The sequence below is a fragment of the Macrosteles quadrilineatus genome, unplaced genomic scaffold (assembly GCF_028750875.1).
Source record: "Macrosteles quadrilineatus isolate MER2022 unplaced genomic scaffold, UCM_ALF_1.0 Scaffold_5__1_contigs__length_97177068, whole genome shotgun sequence".
Lineage (NCBI taxonomy): Eukaryota > Metazoa > Arthropoda > Insecta > Hemiptera > Cicadellidae > Macrosteles > Macrosteles quadrilineatus.
The window spans coordinates 17,908,510-17,936,373 of NW_026542598.1; the positions used below are offsets into that span (position 1 = coordinate 17,908,510).

Consider the following 27,864-nt stretch of genomic DNA (forward strand, 5'->3'; position numbering starts at 1 on the left):
TATTTTAAGGATGCATTGAAACAAATTTTATAAGATATAATATATTTATACAAACTTCTCGATGGAAGAAACACAACTTTGTCTTTGCATATTATTTAACACTAATATGTACTCAACGATAGAAAGTTAAGTACACTTTGGTATTTTAAACAAATATATAAAAATAACCTACATTATATAACAATTATTCACTACAACAATATCTACAAGAGAGCACTCATAGAATCTTGTCAGCTCTCCAAACAAATCTTTAAAAGACATAAATTTGAGAAAAATAAATGAAATCAAAAATCTAAATCAACAACGCTATCAAGTAATATATAAAAAGCCACTACTGTTTTGAATACTTTTTGTTCTTGATATCAGAATGTACATTCACATCTGCAAGTTCTGTATCTTATCACTAAACTTTATACATCTCAATCATTTGCCTACCTACTGTTTTAGGTCAGCTATTACATTCTTTGATGTGTTTCTATTAGTTTTATTAGATAAAATCATATTTGTAATACAATTTTAGTCTTTGTAGTTTGTGAAAGTTAAATAAATGATTATAGGTTCTGCATTGATGGAAAATCATTCTAAATTTAATTTACAGCAATATTTTCTTCCCTTTGTAAGGTGTTAAAGCAGTCTATATAGATACACAAACATGTAATATTTCCTCACTGATATGGCCATGTTGGATTTTGATATCTCACAAAATGAGTAAGTGACAAAAATCTACAATAATTGAATCATAAATAATCTGGCACTACAAATAGTTTATTTCTTATTTTAAACACAATATCCATTTGGATGATGAATGCCTATTTTATTACATGAATCCTTATACTGTATATTTGCCTTTATATGTAACAGGGGGCTGTAAAATGAGCTTCTAATTGACCTAGGGACAATTCTTACCGTGTGGATGATGTCACTAGCTCAAATATTTTCGAATGATTCCTCATGGTATTTTAAATCAACACACTCTCGCAATATCGGACATCAACAAAAAAACAAGTACAGTTAGTCCACTGATCCATAATGTAGGGAGATCCAATAGGGAGCTTAAACTTATGGGGTTTTCTGAGCCACTAGACCAACATGGCCGTAGTGAGAAAGTCTTACATGTACTAACACTCAGCTCCTGAGTCGCTTCCTGGAAGCTATGATGATGGCAGCGATGGAGAAGATAGCAGTCCAGGCTAGAGTGAGAAGGAAGCCGTAAGACACCACAGGGTTGTCCAGGCCCCAGGCACGCTCTGCGATGGCTCGGTAAGCTTCTACCGCAGGCTGCAGGGGTGAGTAGGACACTATCAGCTGAACTGCCCAGTGCATGCCTTGGTAGGGCCACACTATACCTGCTCAGACATAAGTAATAGAGATAGATTTTATTAGATATAAATTCGTTTTATGTAGACATCTACTAGGGTGCGTATTTATAAGGATAATGAGTAAAGGATGAATGTTAAATGGTTGAGATCATAGCTCTGTTACTAACATCAGCAGGTTCTATAGTTAGAGTTTAAGTCACAGTTGGGTTTCAAGTGTCAAACACTAGTAGAAGAAAGTTTTGCATACCCTTTGATATTTTCTTTCTTGAAGTAGATGTATCTAAGTTAGGAAAATATTGAAATTCACTTTAGCTTTTTTCTTGAAACTGTTTAATGAAAGTTTGAGTAATAATAACATGTGAACGGATTCTACTATCAACACATACTGTAAGTGTATGTATTTTGATGGATATGAGCACAGGTTGCTTCTCTATGATATGGGTAAAGAATGTGTTTTGGATGGAGGAAAGATGACCTTGTACTGACTAAGTAAGATCAGATGGTTCTTTGGCCACAATAATTTGATCAAAATCAGTGATCAAGGATAGCTGGGTCTGAACTTTTCTCAGAACTAAACCAGCCTCACCAGGCAAGCCCTATAACTTCAGACACCCAGCTATGTCATTGTAACATTTGATCATTAGCTGAAGCTGTATATGTATGAGGATAGCGCATAATAACTTGATAGCCGCTAGGATTATATACATGGAAAACATATAGGCAAAACCTTGTGACAGCACCAAAAACTATTTTTTTAGACTCAGGTTGAAACCATTTACCCAAAACCAGAAATATGCTGGATAAATTCTTAGAATTTTTACATACAATTTTAAGAGAGTAATTCTATTTTAAACGTCAATACTAATTTAAAAATTGTTTTCAAACTTTATAAAGAGACAGTTTGCACAATATTATACACTTGTTCGTTTCTCCTCTTGCATTAGTAAACTTGACTGCAAGACTATAAGGTGCCATTACCATTTTTATATTTTTTACACAGTTTTAAAACACAATCTAGCTTAATGTTTAGTATAAATGCTTAGAGTAAATCTTACCACAGATCATAAACATGAGCACTATAGTTCCTACGCCAGCATAAGTCGCTAACTTCTCTGAGTCAAAGAACACAGCAAGTAGGAAAGCTGGAAAATATATACATTCTTTGAGATGGAAATGGACATGGTATATAATTCCAAAGTTTTCATTCAAAAGAATAATCAGGGTAAATTATTTCTAAAGTTTTCATTCAAAAGGATAAACAGATAGTGTGAGCATTATTGCTATCTTTAGTTTCCAACACAAACTTTTGTTAAATGTCTAAAACAAAATATAAAACAATAGGCCTAATGTGTCTAGTTACCTATCTTAAGTTTTGAAAAACAATAGGACAGTTAATGTGTGCAGATTCTATTATACAATATTTAATCTTAAATTTAATTCTAGACTACAAAAAAATTTTTAAGAGGTTGGCATTTTATCTTTTACTCTGCATTTGCTTGTCCACATGGACCACAGAGGCCTGTACGAGGAAGTATCTAGCAAGGCAAGCGGTGAGGTGGTACATTACAATGGTGAAGTGTACTAATAAAAAGTAGAGGCAGGTACCTGAACCCAAATCCACGACATTGCTGCCTTGGGCCCGAAGTCCGTGGGCGTGGCTAACTAACTAAGCCACCAATAATTGTTTTTCTTTTTATTTAATTGATAATTGATTCTCTACTATCTATGGTTCTTGCCTTACCGTAAGCAATGCCTGAAATCTCTACAAGCCACACTAGTAGAAGCAGTAGAGGAAAACTTCCCACGAGAGGATTAAAGTAGACAACGTAGAAAGTGAGGAAGATGACTACATTTTGAGCTCCAACTAACAACATCTGCAGAACTGTATGAGCCGCTACTACCTCTACTACTGTCATTCCTGCATCAGATAACAATGACCACATCATATACCATATAAAGTGGTGTATACAACGTCAAAATATGAAGATTCTAGCCCTAGTCAGCAATTGTAAAAACTTTCCAACTGCAGTGGCTTTTTAAAACTACCTAAATGCTAAGTATTTATATTTACTCCAGAAGGACTTTAATATTGCTAGCAATATGACCTAGATGCAAAGTTAATGTATAGTTTAAAATATAACTTGTTCTGGTACACTATGTTTGACCATGTAGAAAATAAGCTCCATCGATAGACATGATTAATGCAACATCAACGTAATGAAACTTCCACTTCAACTATAATACATAGATATACAACTCAACATCAACAGTTGAGAGCTATACATAACATGGGCTGGGCTGCTAACTCAAAAGTCATGAAATCTTATAAGCCAATCTCTTTCATCTTTCTTTCACCTTTGATACTCTGGAATCATGTTTATTACTATTACGCTTTGCCTTTTGGTTGAGCGAGGCTGTTAGACTGTTAGGTATGTATAAGGAGCAGTTTAAGGCATTTTCTCTCTGTTCATTATATTAAATGGTTCCAACACTGTCATGGTCAGATCTGGTGCGCAACATGTCTGTAGTAGAGCTTGATGATGTATGAAGCCGTTTTGTGCTTCAAATCAAGGGTTTTGCTAATTTTTGATTTTTATCTTCCTGTTGAGACAAAATATAAATATAGCCATGACCAAATTTACCAAGTTCAGAGATATAGAAATGGTAATTGAATAAATTCACCATGGATTAAATCTAGACATTTGTTTTGACTTAAATTCAGGAGGAGTAATCTAATTTGTTTACTTCAAGGAGCAAGTTACCTGCTATAAGACTCCGCTCAAGTAGTCCAGCCTCCTTCTCCATCATGATGGCCCCTGTTGTGAACATGATCGGGAGGTAGAAGCAGAAACTAAAGCAAAGTCGCTGGTTAGTGATTCAATAAAGTATTTCATTTTAATATTCTTCATCAACATTGCTAAATACTGACAATTCTTAGTCTTTGGGGAATGACCAGGACGTTGAATTTGCAAAAATGCTGAGTGACGGGTGAACTTTATTTTGCCCTTAAAATGAGTTGCTTCAACGCATCCACTATATTTTCGCCAGTATTTTCACCAGTTCATCCAAAGATTATCTTCCAAGACCAAGATTCCACAATAATAATTTTAGTTACTTATTTCGTTATCAACAATTAATTTCTCAATGGTTTATCTTATCAGAGCAATACGAAAAGTTAAAGTTTTATTCTAATTCTAGAGACATATTCTATTTAGAAATCAAAAATAACAACACCAACTAAACTAACAATTTCTTCTAGTTTTTCAGTTAAGACTAAAAATCATAGCCAATGTGAATGCTTCTTTATTGAGGTGTTGTATAGTATCAAATGCCTCGTTTTTATACTATAAAAATTATATAACTTACGAAATAATGAGGCCAGGAGTACAGAAGTGGATGAATTTTGGGATGACTTCACCATATACAGGCTCTTCAAACTGCCAACAAAAGTGTTTTAAGTCTTTAAATTAAATTTGTTTACTTATAGGCGTCAAAGTCTTGTAGATTTTTCTTCAGCGTTTTTGTTCAGAGTTTCAATATCTTTCTGAGATTCTACCTTCAAAGTTGAAATAGCTCTAGGAGTTGGTTGATAGTTGATTTATAACTTAACAAAAAATTAGAAGATTGAACCTGAATCCCCACACTAATGACTATCTGTTTTAGGGGACAGGATTGTTTTAATTTAATTTATTGTTTCCTGCAGAACTGTGAAAGGGATCAAATCAAATCAGTGTCCGCTAGGCAAAGTACTAGAATTGACAGTTATTTTTTTTAATTGGTGTGGCAGCCATAACTTATATAGGTTAAGTAATTCTAATCAACTATAAGTTCTACATGATTCACTGTTTAGAGCATTGACTGTGATGTATTTACCCGCAGAGGTAGATCTGCCAGTTCAGGATTATATTCGCAGGACAAGAGTATACTCTTGACATACTCCACAACACTGTACACCAAGTCCCTCTGTATCAGGGAGCTCACCCACAGATCTATAGATAAAAAAATATACAAAGATTGAGACATTTCATAATGTTTTGCGCCTTTGTTGTAGTTAACATAACTCTCACGTAAGAAACAATATTTTTTTTTCTGTGATTCAAGGTAAATCAGGAAATAAAGTCAAAACTACAAAAGAAATTCTCACTATGTATTATTAAAAAACCTTTTACTCTATGTAATTGAATGGATAGATTTCATTTCCTATTGATATGGATATTCAATAGATTGTCTGGGTAGCCGTGTGGATATAGTGTTCGCCTTCAAATCTGGGAAGGTCGCTGGTTCAATTCCAAGTGAGATCATTTCCAGACCCAGATGCAGTTTGTCATTGGGCTATGAATTAATGATGCTATCTAACAAAAACGTCATATTAGAATGATAAGACCTGGGTTTGGACAGTTCCCTTCCAATACATAAAAATTGCCATTGGTATAGAAAACACACAAAACCTGTCAATCTATTCACCAAGAATATCAAATACACTTTCCAACTGAAGCATTTTTATGACAAATGTATTCCAAGCAAATCACACCTTTGAAGTTTATAACCCAAAATGAAGTAAGCAGTTTTTGAATGTTCAAAACAGGACCCAGCTGTTCTTGATCATTAAGCATTCAAAAAATTGTCCTGTCTGCTCTTCTTACTATGCAGTAACAGGATTTCTATTCAACATTCATATTTCCCTAATCTTCACCATGAAATATGCACTTTTTTATGATGGAGTCTAGGATAACAATTTGAAATGATAGGAAGCTTGTCACTTTATAAAAAGGACAGTATAAAAACCTCAATAAGATAAATAACAATCCGGTGGTTCTAGATGGTCAGTAACTTACTGGACATGTCGAGCCACACATTGACCAGACTGTCCTCCACTATCTGGTCTGGAGTAGACTCCCCAGAGTCCAGTCGCTCCAGCAGAGATCTCGTGTAGTTACGAGGGAAGTGGAGCACTCCCCATGACTGACCCTTCAACACTGACCTCCGCGCGGCCTCTAAACTGCTGAACTCTTTCTGAAACAACATCGTCTGTCACTACACACGTTTTTGTTCAAAAGCGTAAAATTATTGTTAGATAGGTGGGACTTTGTAAGTGTAAATTTGTGTTGATTTACAGAACCTCCAAATGCCCAGCTGACAGGGTTGGGATGGTTTTCTTTCATAGGGGTTTTTACAAATGAACATAGTTTAGCTAGCTTACAAAAAAGGACAATGGATTATAGATATCAAAAAAGGCATAATTTAACATGGTGTTTTGTCCTTAGGACTTTTTCATAGGATAAATTGATGACAACCTTTTTTAAAAAAAAAAACTATTAATTAACAGCTGTGTCTTAGGAATGTCGGCCTTAGTCACTAACAAGACTACAAGGTCGTGCCACTCATCCTACACTCATCTCCATTCATACTTGGCTTAAAATACCTACTTTGTATGGTCGCCATTTAATAAGAAAGTATAAAGTATTAACTCTTAGTTAAATATTGAGTGAGGTTCCCACAACCTGATTAAGACTAAATCTTTGATTGTAGGTTGGTTGTTTGACATAACTGAAATGCAAAAGAGATTCTTGAATTGAATGGAATACATGTTTGCATACCAACTTGAACTGTTTCTGGCGTAGGAAGTCGAGGTATGAGCATGACAGAGGAGCTCCGTCCGAGCTACAGTTGTATGGAGGAGTCGAGTCACAATCCCTCAGCCCTCCACTCAGCTCCTCTGACATGACAGCTAGACTCATGTTGTGAGGCTCAGAGCCTAGGATCAGGTTGCAGAGGATGGCCTGAAGAGCCGGTAAGAGGAGTACAAACAGCAACATCCTACAAAATTTAATTGCTAAGAGGTTTTCAGCAAAATACACCTACAACTAGGAGACAGTTTTAGTATGACCCAGAAGTTTTTTGGGTATAAACCTGGGTTTCAAACAATCTTTTCTTAACATAACAACAACTTGAATAATACCCCCCCCCCCCCGCAGCAAACCTTAAAATCTATTTAAATGACATTAGGTTTAAACGAGTACCTAGGTTTGCTACAGGGAGGTTAATAAAGTGTGGTATTTAGTAAATATATAAAAAAATAAATTAATTGGCCGAGTTTGATCAAAATTGAATGTTTAAAAAAATACATCACTCACGGGATATTCCTCAAGTTCCAGACCAGATTTTTGATGAGTTGTGCAAGGAACCTGTCTGTGTTCCATTTGCTGCAGTGTCTCACAGGTTGGGGTGGCCGGGGGTCAGCGACAGGGAAGTCATCTATGAGCTGACAACATAGAAAGTGATCAGGCTGCATAGAACATAAGCCAGTAAAGTCAGCTGGTGTATCTTACAAGAAGTATCACCACTTACCATGGGTTACACTTGCACATTTCAATTGCATAGTAACCTACGTCTAACATAACATCACACCTTGTCTTGGAAAATACCCTTTGGCTTGCCAAAATTTCAGTTTCTTTTAAAGCTACCAAGTACTAAATAAAATGTAGTTAAACTCAAATTCACAATAATGTCCTCTTTCACATTCCAATTTGTTACTTGGACTTACTCCCCCTGTCTATTTCAATTGGATTCGCTGTCATTTGACTTGTCTGTATTGTTTTCATAGAACAAAATCTAACGTTTGTACTAAGTTGACCTCATTCTCCTCAAAAGTAAACCTTACCATTATCAACTCATATCTGAGGATTAATAAGACTTGTGTTTACATAAGTAACTTGTGTTGTCATAAGTAAGTTCGGCTGGTTCAGGGTTGTCTATATATTATTAGTCTTCAACTAGCTAGAAATTTAAAATCCCTCGCTTGGCTATGACATTAGCTCTTTATTTTACATACAACGCTTTCGATATGAATATTTAATCATTTGATCTATTGAAAAGTATTCCTGACTGAAGAAACAAGCATAGTGGTAACAGTGCTACACAAAGCATCTTACCCATCTTTCACTGATCTTTTACCTATGTTTGAAATAAAATATGCCTAGCTGAGGCTCCATCTTAGATAGTGTAAGTCCATTTTACCACATTAAATCACATGTGTCAATCAACAGAGTTTTACCAATGAATACAAGCCCAACAATTGTTTGTCTCAATCTCTCTCATTCGGTCAGCTGACTTAATTGAACGTGCGCGGTACTCTACCTAGCAGTCCTTGCGGGAACTATAAAAAATTCAAATATTCCATGACTGATTTTTTTACAAAGGGATTGCTCTTCTTAAAGGGTTTAATTGTATTCATTGGTTTTCTAAATATGATCTTGAGCTATAGGGCTACTTCTTGATTGAGCTGACCTTTCGGCATAAAAATTAAGTAAGTGTGATAACTTATCAATATTTAGTGCAATTTTCTGTTATGGCTTGAAATGAGGGACTTAACTCTGAATGCCTCCTTGTGATACTTGTACAAAATTGAGCTTGACATGTAAAGTATAGTAGCTATTGTCAAAGAAGTATGATGAAGAGACTTAGTTGAGCTTACATCGAGTGCCTCGTAGCTGCGGATGTCACCCTGCTGAGCTTGGCTGAGTTGCAGGAACGCTTGCTCTAGATTGGAGCAGTTCTGATGTAGCATCAACAGCTGAGGCGACTCCTCGGCAAGTAACACTCCGTGCCGCATCAGCCCGATCTACAGCAGCAAAAAGTCATTAGTCATATTTTTGTTTTGCACAAATTATCTGAAATGTCCCAAACTCTTTATTTTTTTAATTTTATTCAACATATTCAAACAACACAAAAATGTCTGCCCTACCCTCAATATGATTGAAAGCCTTAGGATTGATAAATAAATTAAGAATGAATCTGCGAATGTATCATCCCCCAAATGCAAATAATGTGCCTGACATTATCAAGCTTAAACTATTTTCATTCTTGTGAAGAATTGTGGTTTCATAAAATTTTCTTAAATCGGTTAATGTATAGACATTGTTGCTGTTTTTAGCTAATATGTTGTTTACCCATTCAATTACAATTGTTGATGAAAATACAACCGAGATATGTATACTTACACAATGAGCTTGCCTAGCTTCTTCTATGTAGTGTGTGGTGATGATGATAGTCTTTTTGTGTTTTTCAGCCATCACTACTAGCCTCTGCCATATCCTGTAAATAATTAATTATGAGTATTAATCAACAAAAGAGTGTAAATTAGTTAAAATAAAATATTGAAAACACATTTCATGATTTATTGCTAAATTGAACAATTGACTATACACATACTCTATCTGTTTGTTTGATATCTCTAATGTTTGAACTACATACTTCTCAAGTATGTACCAAAATCAGAATCTTCCGCTGTATCAAGAAGAAACAGCATGCACACTGAAAAAAAGCAGCGTGTCTGTAGTACTCTTTTATAATAAAAAGAGTAATTATACATATTTCATCAGTAGTATGTATTTTCCATGCATAAACAAATACGGTACTTTAAAAATTATATTTTTTTAACATTTCAGATCCTCAAACCCAAAAGCCATAAATATTGAAATTAGTACAGTACAGTTGGACATTTTCCTAGACACCAGCACTCCAGCACTATTGTCGGGACCACGTAAGTTTGCAGTTGAGGGAGGAGCCTATTTACCATATGGTTTTAAATGAACCAATGAGAACCGTGCTGTGTTGCCAAATCTGTTAATACCAGCTGATTTTAATATATTGCTTGGTATATTTTAATTAGTGTTGTCAACAGGCGATGTGGCAACGTCGCACTAGCCTTGTCTTGTGATTGGCTGCCACCAACTGCAAACTTACGTCGATATAGAATGAGTTATAAGTCCTGCTATTGCCAAGATCAGGTGTCCAGGAACTTACGAGTGACTGAGGATGGGGTCAACACCAGCTGTTGGCTCATCCAGGATAAGTAGTTGAGGGTCATGCAGCAGAGCAATAGCAAAACTCACTCTTCTCATCTGTCCTCCACTAAACAGTATAATAACGGTTAGTTGCACTCAAACCTACAACTAATTATATGAACAAGAGTATTCATAATCCGAATTATTCAAAACATAATATAAAAATGGTTGGCAGTAAAACTTTGTAGTAACTTTTGTGGACCAATGAATGGTTACTTCTTTTAACTAACAGACCTCAGACATTATCTTAAAGTGTATCAAGAAAAGAGAGAAGTTGACGTAAAAATTTGTTATAGTAGTTGTAGGAGTCACTAAGATGGAAACTGATGCAAAAGGCTTAATTTGTTTGTAAGCTTGGTTGGACTATAGTCCAGAGCGCCAAGTTTTAACAGTGTCATAACTCGTTTACAGATCATTTAATTTCAAAACATCTTCTCCAAACCTGAAGTAATGTTTTTGCAAACTTCTCTATCGACAGACAAAAGTATGATCTATAAACTTAATACGTTTTCTCATGCCATCCTACACTGGTAATTACAGGCTACAAGTCTTGTACATATCACTGATTTTGCAGAACATCAGCATTCACCAGATCAAACTCAAATCCAGACAGTTATGGTTTACCTCAACTGACCAACGAACTTGTCGGATTCCGGAAGTTCCAGGAACTTTATGAGGTCCAGACCGCGGTCCTCAATGTGTTCCCAGTCCAGTCCAAATATGCGGCCATAGAAGTTGAATGTCTCAGCTATGGTCATATCTTGATGAAGTGCTAACTCCTGTAAACGTGCGTCTTGAGTTAGGAAGGTTCAATTCTTAGTGAGTGTTTTAAATGTTATATGTATGAAGTGAAAGCTTAATTTATACATTGTTTTATTGATATCGTCATAGATTGGGAGATTTGGGGGAGATGAATGAGCACAATGCTAATTTTACCCAAAAATAATTTGAGGCAGTTGATAACACACAAAAAATGTCCACATTACAATTAATTGTTCCACTTCTCCCCTCTTCTTGGGGGAGCGAGCTGGTGTAGTGGTTATATATAAACTAATGGTGTAGGTGGTGTAGTGGTATAAACTAAAGAGATGATACCACATCCCACAGCTGGCGCTGATACCATAATAGGGTTTAATTTTTTTAAGGCATCATCTTTCCTATAATATGTAGCCATAATGTCACAGAGTAACATGTGATTATCTTACTTCTTTAGCATAACCAATATGATGGAGAATGTTTGTTTTGAATCTCTGTAACATTTAAACTACTTTATGCAGAAGCGGGTCTTGTCTTACCTGTGGCATGTAGCCAATATCACAGAGGTGTTTTACGTTGAGTGTTATTTCTCCAGCGTCTAGCCTGGATCGTCCCAGTAGACATCGTAGCAGTGTTGTTTTGCCACATCCACTTGGACCCAACAGACCATATCTGTAACAATCAACAACATCACAGCAAATTGTAGAGAACTGAATAGTTAACTATACTCCATTCACAAAATAGGTGGCTTAATGGGAAGAAATCTTCCCTCCACATGATCCTACCTTTAAAACAATAGTTTGACAGCTGAGGTCTACCAAAACATCAATCAGCTGCTACATTGAGCCAAAAAATTACTGAGGGACCAATCCTCAAGCCACCTAAATTTTGTGAACGGACATTAGGCCTGATCCAAAAAATTCACACATTAGAATTTGTAGGGGAAATGTATTCCCTTCATCTTTAAAACCAAACTTAATAGATAAAAAATATTTAAGAAATGTTAATTGAATAATATTTGAACATAATGCACAGTCATCAACTATTAACACCCATCATAACCTGTAAAACTTTAGAGACTAATAATAATGTCTATTATATTTTCAGTGGTGATAGCAGATAGCTCCAGCCAAAACACCACAATAATGAGATGCAGTTACAAAATCTAAATTCCAACTGTGTAAAAAGAGATAACTTTTAAGCGTTTGTCCTTGTCCACTGAGGTTAAGAATAACTTTTATTTCTATACAAAGGACAACCACACATGGAATTTATAGATCATCATGTAGGACCTTACAATAAAAGAGACAATGACAGACCCAGACCTAAAAAGGCTTCATAGCCGAGCTAACCTAGAAACAGTCATTTGACTGTGTATCTGTAGGTCTGTGTGTCTCTGGGTGAAGGTTACATATTCACAACTACAATCCTCATCTGTTCTACACTTGTTGTGTATACAAGGCTGTCTTTGAAAACTAATCCTTAACCATGCAAGCAAGCAAGACAAAACAAAAAGTAAAATAATTAAAAAATATATATATTAATATATTCTATGTATTTTGTACAACCTCCACTGACCACCCTTCAACCAGCTAAAGATAACCTAACCCCCTGCACCTTGCCTAGAGATATTATCTACGCTAAGACTTACATTGTACCTTCTAGGACAGTCATGATGATTCTCTGCAACACCACTGCTGAAGGACTGTTTCTCTTGTAGGCATCCTTCACTCTCCCAGCCACTACTGGTCCTCCTTCAACCACCACCATCCCTGTTCCTTACTACAGATATTATCTACACTAAGACTTACATTGTACCTTCTAGCACAGTCATGTTGAGTCTCCGCAACACCACTGCTGAAGGACTGTATCTCTTGTAGGCATCCTTCACTCTCACAGCCACTACTGATCCTCCTTCAACCACCACCATCCCTGTTCCTTACTACAGATATTATCTACACTACGACTTACATTGTACCTTCTAGCACAGTCATGTTGAGTCTCCAATACCACTGCTGAAGGACTGTATCTCTTGTAGGCATCCTTCACTCTCACAGCCACTACTGATCCTCCTTCAACCACCACCATCCCTGTTCCTTACTACAGATATTATCTACACTACGACTTACATTGTACCTTCTAGCACAGTCATGTTGAGTCTCCGCAACACCACTGCTGAAGGACTGTATCTCTTGTAGGCATCCTTCACTCTCACAGCCACTACTGATCCTCCTTCAACCACCACCATCCCTGTTCCTTACTACAGATATTATCTACACTACGACTTACATTGTACCTTCTAGCACAGTCATGTTGAGTCTCCGCATCACCACTGCTGTAGGACTGTATCTCTTGTAGGCATCCTTCACTCTCACAGCCACTACTGATCCTCCTTCAACCACCACCATCCCTGTTCCTTACTACAGATATTATCTACACTACGACTTACATTGTACCTTCTAGCACAGTCATGTTGAGTCTCCGCAACACCACTGCTGAAGGACTGTATCTCTTGTAGGCATCCTTCACTCTCCCAGTCACTACTGATCCTCCTTCAACCACCACCATCCCTGTTCCTTACTACAGATATTATCTACACTAAGACTTACATTGTACCTTCTAGCACAGTCATGTTGAGTCTCCGCAACACCACTGCTGAAGGACTGTATCTCTTGTAGGCATCCTTCACTCTCCCAGCCACTACTGATCCTCCTTCAACCACCACCATCCATGTTCCTTACTACAGATATTATCTACACTAAGACTTACATTGTACCTTCTAGCACAGTCATGTTGAGTCTCCGCAACACCACTGCTGAAGGACTGTATCTCTTGTAGGCATCCTTCACTCTCACAGCCACTACTGGTGCCCCGTCACACGTCATCCTTGTGACCTCCTTCGTTTCCATCTCCTTCTTTATAACATTTTTACTGTAACAATAAAACCCTCTGATCAACAACTGGGCTACCGTGTTCACAATTTATAATTTGCCTTCATAATATATACCATATATACAATGAGATATGTTTTTTCTGTTTAGAATTTTGTTGACCGTTAACAACCTTAGTCCATCTAATAGATAATCACAGATAAAAACTATGATTAATAAACATCTTTGCTAGGTCAGGTCCATGAGTGATGCAAATATTCAAGAAGCTGGAGAAGGACAGTCGTGTATGTAAGAGGCAAGTCGTGTCAAGCATGCAGTGTGAGGCATGTTTGTGTCAACTATGCACGATGTAGATGTCCAACAATTATATCCTGGAAAGGACCTCGGTAGAAAAAGAAGATGAATGTGCATTGCAGAATGCTCAATGTTGACAGTATCAGCACGTCCTTATCTTTATGTTCCATTAGCTTGCTATGTGGGAGTGCTATGGCATTGGCTGCCAAATATCATCAAAACTGGGTCAAGTACCTGGTACCTGTCTTGAATGACAGCAGTTATGACATTTGTACAACTTTGATGAGGATTATTTTAGGTCTGACTTCTTTTATTGAGGACCTGTGGTAGTTTACCTTGTGTTTTCGTATAGTTTCAGAAAGATATTGAGAATTTATTAGGTTACAGATTTAAGAAAAACCAGTGTAATATATATTTTAGACACAAGTCATAAATCACGGACCAAACTTCAACGGGCACTACTGTTTTTGCTCATAACGACCGTTTTTGCCGTCTTGGTAATTTAAAAAATGATCTGTAACTGCAACCATAGATTTAAGAAGTAGACATGTAAAAGTAATAATTCGACGACACAAAACTAGTATTAAATAATATTTAAACACTTTTTTTCATGAAATAAAAGATTATCAAATTAGATTTGTTCTTTTAATTTACTCAACACATTATTTACCGTATTAAACACAGAGTAAATATAGATATACTGTGGCACATATAAATTCACCCAAAGTTGGTGAAAAAAGTCAATACACGTGTAAACCGGAAATCAGACAATTAATGTATAGACGATTTAATATACGTAAAAGCATTAGAGGCCCTCACTGGAATGAAGATATATCAAAAGACAACAATCGTGAAAATGAGTGACAACCACATTCGAATAAATAGGATACATTACTTACATTTATGTTACATTTTGTAATGATATTTGGTAAACATAAATCGTTTGAACAGAATTAAAATATTGGTAAACTTACAGAAAGTATATCGTGCAAAACACAAAAAAATCATTTATCTATTAAAAGTGGTTTTTCAGTACTGAGAACAGTTCGTGGTAATGATAAAAACATGCCTATAATCATTGAATTCCTCGATTATGCAATGGGTGATCATCGATATATAACTATCGATGTGGGTGACAACCTTTCATGACTATTCCTTGTAAACAACAACGATCGATGAATCTAATTACTGACAATGCAAACTTTTTGAGAGTCATCATTTCGTTTAGGTGCTATATTAGCACCTAAACGAAATGCATCCTATTTGGTGCCAATATGTCATTTATTCCTACACTTTAGGCGTCATTTGTCTTCCCTTAATTATGACATCAGTCTTGACTTGTAATGGTTCGTCATAAAAACACGGAACACATAAACACGAAACACATATAGTGAAAACAATGTTTTACATGTACCGGTGGTTATTACGTAAGCCGATTCTTTGCGTCAAAATTGTGGGCGACTGGGAAGTCGTAGAATGACGTGAGAGGACTCAAATTTAAGGTCTCGATCCCGTGACGGCGGGAAAAATTTTGAAATTACCAAAGTTTTAACACAAAATTAGCTATAACGTAAAATGTTCTCCATAAGAATAGCATAAGAAGCCATTTACTGCTGATTTTTGTTTCAAATCAAATCAAAAATCACTTTGTTCAGCTTGAAAAATGCTGGAATACATGATGATTGGTAGGAATAGTATATTCCCCCGAATGGACTACAAGTCTGTGCTCGAGGAAAGAGACGTAGTTTACTTCAATACAGCTGATCGTGATTGATCATTAAGCCAGTAAGCAATCAACTAAGCAATATTACATTTGGATTACTCATTTGCCAGACAGTTCTGCATTGTACTGTATACTATATAAAACCAGTGATTACGTCACCTATAATAATTAAGACTTGTTAGTTAACAAGTTGAAATCAATTGTTTTACTGTGCAATTTGCAAACTTGTGTATTTGTATTTTAAGTAAATTAGTTAAGCGTTATGATAAGTAGTAGGATCATACTTTAATACTTTTCAATGAAATGGTGACCATACAAAGTAGGTATTTTAAGTATGAATGGAGATGAGTGTAGGATGAGGGGCGTGATCTTGTAGTCTTGAATTTTAAGACGAATCTTCACATAGTCAGTATTGAAGATTTATATCTTAACACGTTAATACTTTCAACTGAAATGGCGACCTTAATAATTACGTACTTAAAAATGAAGCAATAAAGATCCTTAAAACTATGGTACAGTAGTTCAACTAGGGTAAGTGACCCACTTGGTGCCATTCGAGGGATTTAACCTTTTTTACCGTATACAGAACGAATGGCGTGACGAAAATCTACACTATTTTCCTCTAGCTAACTACATCACTGTTCTAGCTAGAAGGTTTGTCACGTTTATTTCACTAAGCATCACAGGGAAATACAAATAGAAATTATCCTCCACATTTTGTCTAGTGTTTATTAAACCTTTGAAACGTCTCTAAAGTATTATCATTTTATAAGTAAGTTAAACCACATCAATGATTCATCTAATGCAATACATCACATGATTTGCACATAATTTGCTAAAAGCTAATTGAAAAGCAAACCGCAGCCACCAAGCCACCATCTTTGCTTTTGGATTACTAAAGTCTAGAACGAAGAATGCACTGAACAAAATTTCCCACAAACCTACTAGTTAGTTCATGAAAAATCTGTAAACCTTAAGTCATACATTTTGAGCGTGTGCAGTGATGAACTCTTCGTAATAACGGCGAAACAACAATATAGCCATATGTATATTTATAGCAGACGTTTTTACAAGAATGTGAGTTCAAGGACATTTTTTCTGTCTTCTCCTAGTATCAGTAGCGCGCCCTTGTATTACTTATCAACTGGTCCAAACACAACATAACCTCAATACAACCTTGCTGAACCCTTCAGTCCATATTAGTTTCAGTTTCTCATTATTTTCCTGACGTATTGTGTTTGAGAGACAAGACGTTGAGGAGTCGTTTTGTAGGTAAGCGTAACGGCGTTTGCATATCCAAACGGATGGACGAAAATGCAAAGTTCGAAAACCAAGCTAATCGAAACGTCAACACGAGTACCCACATAAATTTGTTTAAAGTATCCATGACATTACCTATTACCAGGTTTCCTGTCACATGACCCTAGGTCTTTCTAACCCATCATTGTTGTAACATTATGCTCAATTATTTACAATTCAGTTGTTGGGGGGCCCGGAAATACGTAATTTCATATGTTCACAAACCGAGATGTTTAAGATGTTACTGGAAGAACCCGGATATATGCAAGCCTGTACACGGATTACCTAAAAAGGTAGTTGGTAAATACTCAAAGCTGTTGATTTTTAGTTAAAATTGATTAATTTATCATCGTTTGATAGGAAAAGTACAATTTATTACGGGGTGTCACCGGTGAATAGTGTACGGAATTATTTAATAACAATTTTATACTTAATATTTAATACTTTCTTATTAAATAAATTCTTATTAATACTTACTCAATTATTAAATTAAATTTCTTATTATAGCCTATATGGAGGAATCAAAAGACATTTGTACTTCAGAAATATAAACAAATTAGTTTTTCAGTAAATATTGTTAGCAATACTGTATAAGGTTTTGTTTGTCAAATTTCGGGTAACTTGCTTACACATTAAATTACAGTAGCGAGCTGGTTTTGGTTTAGTAATGAAAAGTAAAATGTTTGGACTAATCTTGTTTATATAAGGCTAGAATTTAAAGTATTTCAACCACACATTTTGCTTGTAGGCTTTATCATAGGCTTAAAAATACTCGTTATTATCTTTTAATACCGCTAGTAAAATGCAAATAACGCTGAGAATAGTTATGCAAAGCATATGACTAATATTGATACCTTATCTCCTATATTATAACTCTGTATCATCACAATGACTAACTATTGTAGTAGTACTAACTAATTCAAATGTTTAGGATCTCATTTTACTCGTGGATCATGTTGACTTCAAGTGGAATTAAATGATTAGGTTTGTAGGTTTGGTAAATTGTGGAATACGCGTTCCGTTGGACCATACGCATTTACACGGATTTAAATATAATAATGTGAACGCCTGTTGAGACATTATGTTTGTCGACGCTATCATATGTCTCAATACCCCGAGTAACATGTTTAAAAGACCATTTGAATTTACTCGTAATATCGGAATCAATTAGATTTTCCTTCGTCTTAAGGAGATACGTTAAATGTTTCCATTCCATAAAAAATTACTTTAACCCTTTGAAGTCGATTTTTTTCCACATTTTCCGGAGAATTTAGCTTGCCATTCAAGCAGTCAGGAAATTGGCGCCCAGCGACCTATACTCGCCATTCGACCAAAAAAATTAACTATTTTGATGTTTGATTTTTTTTTTGGGTCCTTGCAGGTTGCCATTTTTGAGCAGTCGGCAAAATGGCGGGCGGCGACCTATACTCGCCATTCGACCGCAAAGGGTTTTAAAAATATAAATCCATAGGTCTATGGAATCGGAATGCTTTGCTCAGTGAAATGAGGAATAAATATAGATCTACTATACTGCTTATCTCTACAGATTGAAAGGTCTTTTAGCTATGAATGAAACAAAATAGGACATCCGGATTAAAGTAAAGATTAAACTTGGTAGACTTGTTGATTACATTCCGATAGGGCTGCATGGAGTTGACGGTAGCCAAGGCGTATTACATGTGCCTGCCATCCAACGGCAAGTCATGCACTTTCACTGATACCGCTGTGACCCATATTAATGCTACAAATATTCTCAGAACAGAAGCACATTCCGTTAAGCTACTGGTGTACATCGGTAATATGAGAAACTACGCTGCTTTCAATCATTTACAAACCAGCTTTAACAGCTTAGAACTATGTTGATGAAAATGTTCGTCTTTGAAACAACGAGATAGCTAGAGATGTAATTGTAGTTTGTAACAGTACCAATACAGTATTTTATTAACTTGAAGAATTAAAATCAAACTAAATACTCAGGACCACAATGAGAACTGATCATTATAAAATAATATACCTCGAAAAACCATTTTATATGGGGTGAACTAATATTTACACCGTATCAAAAATCGGTCACTTAACGCTGTTCATAATATTGTGAACATTACAATCCTAACCAATCTACTTGAATGTTCAACGACATGTGAGACGCTCATAAATGACTAAAGAAGTTCAAACTTCCCAACTCTCCTCTCCCAAACAGAATGTAGTAAGAGAGGTGTTGGGCAACATGTTATATCAGTTTCCGTTCTCACAATCTCTACAATATTACATATCAAAGAACATATATCAGTTGGTAAAATTGTGTCTAGAGAAGTGTTAAAGACATGTAATTACTCTTATCATTAGATGATTGTTTTAACGTATGTTTTCCTTCTATTCTTAATAAGAAGAGTTATTTAGGTCGTGAAACTTGATTTTGTAAGAAAGGGAGAACTAATTAGTGTTTTAAGATTGCTTGAAAACATTAATTACTTCACTGATCACTATGTACATTGTATACATATTTTAAGCTAAATATTAATGCAATGTGAGTGAAGAATATATTTCTTGTATAGCTTTGTAACTGTCGAAAATAGTCAAACTATTGGATGAATGTATGATAGGTTTGTTGCCGCATTTGTTAACAAGCCTAACGTTTAAGGAGAGCTTTGTTCACTTCTTAACCATCAAAACAATTTTACAGGATCGAACTGGTAACCTGATTATTAGGAGACAAAAAATAAATACTTAGCCAATCGGCTGCTTTGCTAACTATAACCACAGACATTCACTGTGCTATAACATAAACTAAATTAGTAATAATAATATATTGCTATATGATATCGCAATAAATGTAGAAGATTATCGTAATATATCAGTTATCAGTTAGTCGGAAGATCAGTTTCAAACATAATAAAAATTGTCGATGTTTTACAATATCTTAGTTTTGGCCCACCACTACTGTTATAACGAACAATCTTGTTTTCTATAGCCCAATTTTTTTTAACCAAAAGCAGTTTTATAAGATTCTAGAATACAACTTTCCAATCTGGTTGACACGAATCAACCCATCCATGAACGCGGTTTGGCATTTAATCGGATAAGGAAGACAATTAGGTTTTGGGAAGGGCAATTTCATCGTTGAACGATATTTTGGATTTCCTGGTACCCACAGTCGCGTTTATGCAACAGACCGACACAATGATAGTGTAGTGTAGTGAAATGGAGTGTAATAGAGCGGAGGTGGAGTGGAGTGGAGTGAGTGACCAGTGTTGCGTCACCAAATGTTACCTCTGTTCGGGCCACTGCCTGGTGAATATCATCGTAGGCCCCAATTGTAGTGTGATGTGTATTTTCCGTCATTCCTTAGATTGTATTTTTTTTCTTTTAGCTATTTCCCTATAGGCAAGTAACTATTACCGTAGGTGGCTTAATGGCATGTTAAGACCTAGGCCCGGGACCGATTTACTTTTCAAAGGTGGGATAGACTTCAATGAGTTCGCAAACCAGCTTGATCGGACCACGGGACAAGGTTTTACGGGGTAAAAATTGGTTTTTCACATTTTTTACCCTCAAACACAAAATTTCCCAATTTCTCTCTAGACATTTTTAAGAGCTTAAAACACAAATAATTTAGTATATCAAAGTGTTTTTGTAAGGTTATTGGTAGCGGAAAATATTCAAAATTTTTTAAATTTAAAATTCCCATGTTTATGGAGAATATTTTTAACTATTGTATTTTGCTTGTTTATGGATATATTTTGATGAAACTTGGCAAATTTATTTATTTTATACTATGCTATTAATAATTTTCTATAAAACACAATTTATTAGTTTCCTTGTAGCAGCAAACCTAGGTACTCGTTAAACCTAATGTTATTGAAATAAAGTAAATTGAAAATCAATTCAGACAAATGGAAATTCGCTTAGTCGGCAGGTTTGCTGCTGCGGACCCATTTTATGTACAAGATTTGGTTTCGTAAATAAAAACAACGTTTAAATTGTCTTAATACACGCCCTTTAGGAAATAGTTAGGAATTATTATTAGATTTTAAAAGTTGTAGTATTCGAGAAAAAAGGCTTTTTAAATACTTAAAGAGAGGAAATCGCAACTAAGTTCAAACTGTAATGTAATATATAGGTCAACAGCAAGGTGGATAAAGGATCCTTTATACGCCTTGGGTCAAGAATGAGCGTCTCAGGTTTAAGCTGAATAAATCGCTTCATATTGTATCCGTTATATATTGTTCCTATTTTACACATATTTTACGCAAGCTCAAAAAGGAATGAAAATTATGAAAATATTTCCTTATTCCATTGACATATTTTTCCTCAGTTAACTTAATTTGTTTTGTTAGTTTACTTCTTATGGCTATATTTAAAATTCTGCATACACGTTTAGTCTGTCTTTGTACTATGCTAATGATTCTGATACTTTTCATAGTACAATGTATACATATGAATAGAAATAAGAATAAAATAGTTCTGGTACAACAACTTAGGTATATTAATGTAATTAGTAAGCCAACGTTGTCAAATAGATTATATTATTTTGTTTTTAAATTTCTTCTTTTATTTCCCTATTTGCATATTACATACGAAATCGTTGTAGCTTGATCAGTGTGAGAAGTAGGTCAAAGTTACGTAAACTTGATGTGTATTGATCAAGAAATTACATAAACATGCACGATATATCATTAGCTCTGGTGTTTCGTGATATATAATGCAAATATTTTTATTGAATAAATTTAAGATTGATAGGACGAAATGTGTAATGAATATTTATAATTTTTAAGTAGAGCATTCTCAATTTATCATTTGAGATGAAATTTAAATGACAATCAAGAACACAGAGAATCTTAACATTTCACACACTAGTTGAAAATTATTGCAGTTGAAAATGACAATAACACGAGAATAAAGAGCAAGGTTTTCTAAACATTTCTTTTTCTAATGGTTGTAATTTATCTAAAGAAAAATGAAACAACTTTTAACCATACAAATGAGACTTGTGAGACATGACAAACCATCAAATGTTGGTTTTTATCTCTGTTTACATGATATAAACAAATTTCTAAATGTTTGCAACATTTATATTTATTTGCTTTATACGGCAAAAAATTGTGTTTGCGGAGTTCACCTTCAGTATAATGAATCATTGATAACCTTCCAAATCTCGCTAAAAAAAATTGCAAGACAGCTGTCCTACACCAAACAAAGAAAACCATTTATAAGTGAATGTACGAACAATTGATCTTAACATAAGGATCGGCAAAGTCAATTTCCTCTAAAAAGTCGTCTCGAAAAAATTTCTTAACAGTGACATAACTGATGACAAGAACGTCTGCGCGAGGTCGATGTACATAACAATGACATTCTTACGATCAAAACTGATCATCATCTGTGTCAAGAGCCCGGAGTTGATCTTTGATCATTTCACTTTCACTCGTATGAGGTCACCCACCCGCCCGTGCGCGGCATGGTTGAAACCAGGAAAGTTCGGTAAGGGGCGTTTTTAACGAATTTCCCACATTGGGAATAATCTATTTTTCGTTCTTAATTTAAAAATCCAAATAAAGTACAATGTTGTGTAATTTTCCAACGTTATAATTTTTAAGAGAATGCTAGCAGTCTGCGAAAATCCATGATGTATTTTATAATATATAGTTGATAAGGGTGAAAACTATAAGTTCTCATCATACATACTCTTTGTATATACATGCCCCTACATTCTGCACCATGTAGCTCCTAAATGAGTAAGTTTAGAGAGAAAATGCTAAGGGTAAATAAGTCTTAAAATTGCATCTACATTCTTAATACGCCATAAAATACACAGTTTTCTTATTTTGAAATTGTCTGGAAAATGCCGGCCATTTTTTGAAATAATGGAATCATTTTTTTTAATTTTTTTATGTTCTTTTTAGAATGTAGATGAAATTTTAAGACTTATTTACTCTTAGCATTTTCTCCCTAAAGTTAGGAGCTACATGGCGTAGAATGTACACCGCAAGTAATTTTTTCTTAGTTTTTTTTTTTAAGAGGTTGGCGGCCTCTTTAAACCTTGCATTTGCAGTTTTAACATGCTGTAACTCCTAAATGAGTAGCATTAAAGAAAAATGCTAGGAATGAAATGGCATTTACTTGCTTAAAAAATAAAATAAAAATAGGGGCTACCATAAAAAAATCAAAGTTGGTGGCCATATAGAAAAATAATTTTTTGATATCCCTTATAACTTTAGAATAACAGCTGGCACACTTATATCATCAATCACCTATGTAAAATAAAATGATTGATTTCAACTGGTCACGACGGTTACAATCAAGTCCAGTCCCAGTTGCAACATATTTTACATACGTTTACCATATCGTAAAAGTGTACAGTACAAGTTCAAATATTTTCAAGTAGTGTTGGAAATCACATTTTATTCTATCAGCATAAAATTGCTAAACTATACCTGTAATCTATATATTAATAGGCCAGCATGTTTCTCAGCTCGTGTGCGTCGCAGGCGAAATCTACGTATACTGTTAGAAAGATATTTTGCCTGTAGATGTACAGAATCCCTTTATAAATTAAAATAGGCACAAAAATGAATTTAAAATTAACATTGGCCTGATGGGTTACCATGCTGGTGACAAAATATAAACAGATGATAAAAAAAAATGGAAGAAATTCCAATCACGGGTTTTATTTATAGCGTGGGGTGAAAATAGAGAAGTTTGTACAATACATATTTTTTGTCAAGTTTTAGACCACGAGGCGACTACTTCGGAACATCCACAAACAGAGAATGGCACTTTGTGTACGGCCTCCTAATACGGTAAATCAAATCTATTCAATACTAGTACTAAAAACATTAACAAGTGTTATTTTAACAGTTTATTGCTAATTTTACGGGTGTCTATATGTTTTTACAACGAAATCTCTTCTTGTAGGGTTTCAATTTACGTGTAATGATTATCCAGGGTAAAGAGTCTGCACGTAAGCAACCTGATATCACTACTATTTGTATTGTTTTAGTTGTATGCATGTTACTTGCAAAGTGTATATGCTGTCCTTCTATTGTCTGACGCTTTTATGAAGTATAAAATTGAGTAATAAATAGTTATTGTTGTAACTAGTGTGCGAAGTGGCACTTTGCTTGCCTTGTAAACCTGTGTACAAAAAAAACTCTTATTTGGTTGTCTCTCTCATGGCACTATGTAAACATTTAAATTTTTTAAGATGCTAATCTTATAAACATTTATATAAGTTTTACATGGCCCTTCAAACATGGCGTACACCAAGTCTATAAAGGTCATGTACAACTCCATCAAACAAAAACAAACCCCACCAAGTCAGTGTTCCTAAGGACCTTCACAATGGCTGAGGATCAGCTGGTCGCTGATTACTGATTGTTGATTACTGATTGACGACAGCTGAGTGATCGTGCTGATCACTTGTTTCACTTGAACTTTTGTTCATTCCATGCAATGTAACCTCATTTACCTACAGGTTGCGTCGTCATTCTGAAGGTTAACATTTTACTATCGTCATTACTCTAGACAATATCTAATCTTAATTTACTCTTCGAGACAAAGGGGTATGTGTAATTAACTCACAATTCGCGCTTCTTATACCAAGTACAGTACTACTTACTGTAATTCTACTTGTAGTTTTTGTCTCCCTACTAGTTACTGTGCATTTTGAACTAATTGATAAATATATGGTTTTGACACTACGAGTTTATTTTAAATATGGAATGTGTATTTTTTTATTGTGATTGAAAAATTTAATTCCAGATTGTTAGAATAAAATGTTGACTTTATTATGCCTTATTATCTGTTTCTTATTATGTATTACTTTATAAATGCCTAAGTAATTTATACAGAAGTATACTTCCCCTGCAGCTATTTCAATTTTTATCAGTTTGATGGTGAGGCGTTTATTTGGATAAAATTATAAAAAAGGGATTACTTTTTACAAATGTATTTATTATTTGTTGAAATGTATTTTGTATTTACTTTATTACAATCAATAAATCAAAAGAAATTCATTCCTGAAAGATCGAAAAAACACCCACACAACAATCATACGTTTTGCTAAAAACCTATGTTTTTTGTATGAAAGTAATATTAAATCCGCCACATTCAAAAGATCCAAGTTAGATATACTATGTATAAATAATACAGCACGTATACACAATTGTTTAATGCTCGTTAGTCCGAAAACCTGTAAAATTTCTTCTTATTTAAAAATGTTAATAATTTATTTTTAATTTTATTATTCTTAAAAAAATTAAGCAGTTAAATACTATAATTTATGTTCATACTCTTATTACTATTGCAATTTACTGGTAATGGTAATGCCAGTTAACTTTGAAAATATTCATTACACATAGGATCATTATTCAAAGGTACTGACTGTTCACAATTTGACTAGTCATTTCATGCGATGTTATTATAAAATCATCACACAAGTCAATCAACATGTTTAATTAAGATGGAAAATGCCTTACGAAATGTTATATTTATATATTTTTTTAACTCTAGTTAAAGGGAGTTCGCTCTACCTGCAAACCACACGGAATTGTTGTGTTGGGAGTTTATTGTTGATCCAGTGTTACCGATAGCTTACTTGTCATCTTTCCATCCATATTAATAATACTGAACTATTCAAATTTCGTCTTTCACTTATATCGTTTTGTTAAATTAAAACGACAAAAATAATGCAATACTGTATTAGGATTTGATGTAGGTCTAGTAATATAAAATTTAAAAACTACATGAACATTTTGAAAGATTTTATGTATGTCTGATAAAAATCTTACTGGCATGCTGAAATTTGCCCTTTATACACCCTTGTAGAATTTATAATATATGGAAAATGAAATTTATATAATTAATTTTAATATTCGAATACATTTCGTGAAAATATTTTACCTCAACACACAACCACAATAATATTATTACGCACAGGGCTAATGAATAAAGAATTCCTCAAATCCATAAAACTTTGCCTTAAATGCAGCATTAATATTAATTATCACTTTAACAAATTATCTAAATAAAAATAACACTCACGCGCTAGCATGCAGTATATGTAGCACAGACTGAGCGAGTATAACAGAGCAAGTATACAGTATCAAGACACTGCGCGGGTTCCGGGTTACATTCACCGAGAGAGTATAGCCAAAGACTAACTGGAGAATGGTGACTACAACGGTGGAGTGGACTGAAGTCGTGGGGTGGGGGATGGTCTACTGTTAAGTTGGGCCTTCGTAGAGAATTTGGAATTTGGAATTGAGTGGCTTTGTTGGTGTTCTTGCTGTCCTAATGGATTGATTAGCTAGCGCTTATCTTGTTTCGCAACTTGACATATTTGGTAGCAGAAGGCAGTTCTTTTCAAGGTAGGAATAATTTTTTTTGAATACTGAATGTATGCACTTGAATCCTAGATTAAACACACCCCTAATAGATCATCTGAATAATAAATGCACTACATAAAAGTTATTTGTAAGGTAATACTCTATGTAATATTTTGTGTTCTTGCTGTCCTAGAAACGCGAGCTTTGCCTTTAGCTTCGAAAACGAATAGTGGATCACACGAGTAATAAAGTGGGGATGATCCAGCGACTGTGGATCCTTGGTAGTGGATTTTGTATTTTGTAATTTTGTTAGTGTGCATAATATACCAAAGGTACGATTTACTATTAGTTTTACCTTTGGTTCAAAATATATGAGCTGTGGAAGTGTTTCTTTAAGACCGGGATGAGCATAACTACAATTGATTAAACACACTCTAATCACATAAGTCATGGAGTGAGGGAATGACCTATTAAACACTCACCGTAGCTCCATGGCAGTAGATATGGCATGATGATTTAATTAATGTCTTTTGTGCCCTAAACATTTACTAGTAACTTTAACCTTGCCTTTACAGCGAGGTGAGAACATGAAAGATATAAATCTAGGATACAGAAAACTACACTTGTTATACAAACTCAGAGAAGCTAGCAGAGATTAATCATACTTTTTTATGGATTTTTCATCATTACAGGTCAGTTGTTATACAATCGGCATTTCGTCCATTGGGTAGTGCATGTTTATGGCAACTATTTACAGTATTAATTATCCTTATTTTATCAAACCTTAAACCCAGTTTAACCAGCCTAAGCAATATATCTATTACAACAATAACAATATTCCCCATTATACAATATTAATACCATAACAATATTTCATGTCATATTATCCCTTTGATTCAAAGAGTTTCAAAGAGTCTTTGATTATCTTTGGTTCGAAGAGTAAAGCGCACTTGACATTTTATTCTAACATATTTGGTCGACATCAGCGCTGTAAACTATACGAAGTATACGAAATAAACAGCACTACTTAGTTTTAATAAGTTATCTGTGTTATAGCTCTAGCTGTGCTGTAGCAAGAATTCAACGACCTTTTTAAATTTGAACAGAGTATAAAAATGTACAGCAATTGAACTTAAACATTGCGATTTTTCTTATCGTTGCCCTATATAAAATGTTTAAATGTTTAGCTATAAAGACACTACATTAAAATGTATAGGACGACACCATAGGCCAAATATTTTAGCAATTGGCCCAATAGCTTTGGCGTGAAATCAAGTTCAATTTCAGACTAAAAAGCACCAAATTTTATCCAAGATCATGTAGCTGTCCTAGCTACTAGCATAATCAAGAAAACTAACACCCATACATCCAAATATATTTACTTTACTTTCAAACTAATTAATTGATGAA

General features: G+C 34.6%; 1 protein-coding gene across 1 annotated transcript; it reads right to left on the reverse strand.

Moving 5' to 3' along the window:
• Positions 1 to 69: 69 nt before the first annotated feature.
• On the reverse strand, positions 70 to 26,272 carry LOC128994221 (ABC transporter G family member 23-like). The gene is made up of 16 exons (XM_054418602.1): positions 26,171 to 26,272; positions 13,691 to 13,852; positions 11,461 to 11,593; positions 10,790 to 10,944; positions 10,125 to 10,232; positions 9,320 to 9,413; positions 8,794 to 8,940; positions 7,454 to 7,581; positions 6,917 to 7,136; positions 6,155 to 6,332; positions 5,193 to 5,308; positions 4,686 to 4,756; positions 4,082 to 4,170; positions 3,061 to 3,237; positions 2,375 to 2,461; positions 70 to 1,346 (listed from the first exon to the last, which is right to left on the reverse strand). The coding sequence occupies exons 2-16, from the start codon at positions 13,828 to 13,830 to the stop codon at positions 1,126 to 1,128; spliced, it is 2,064 nt and encodes a 687-aa protein (XP_054274577.1). The 5' UTR covers positions 13,831 to 13,852; positions 26,171 to 26,272; the 3' UTR covers positions 70 to 1,125.
• Positions 26,273 to 27,864: the final 1,592 nt, after the last annotated feature.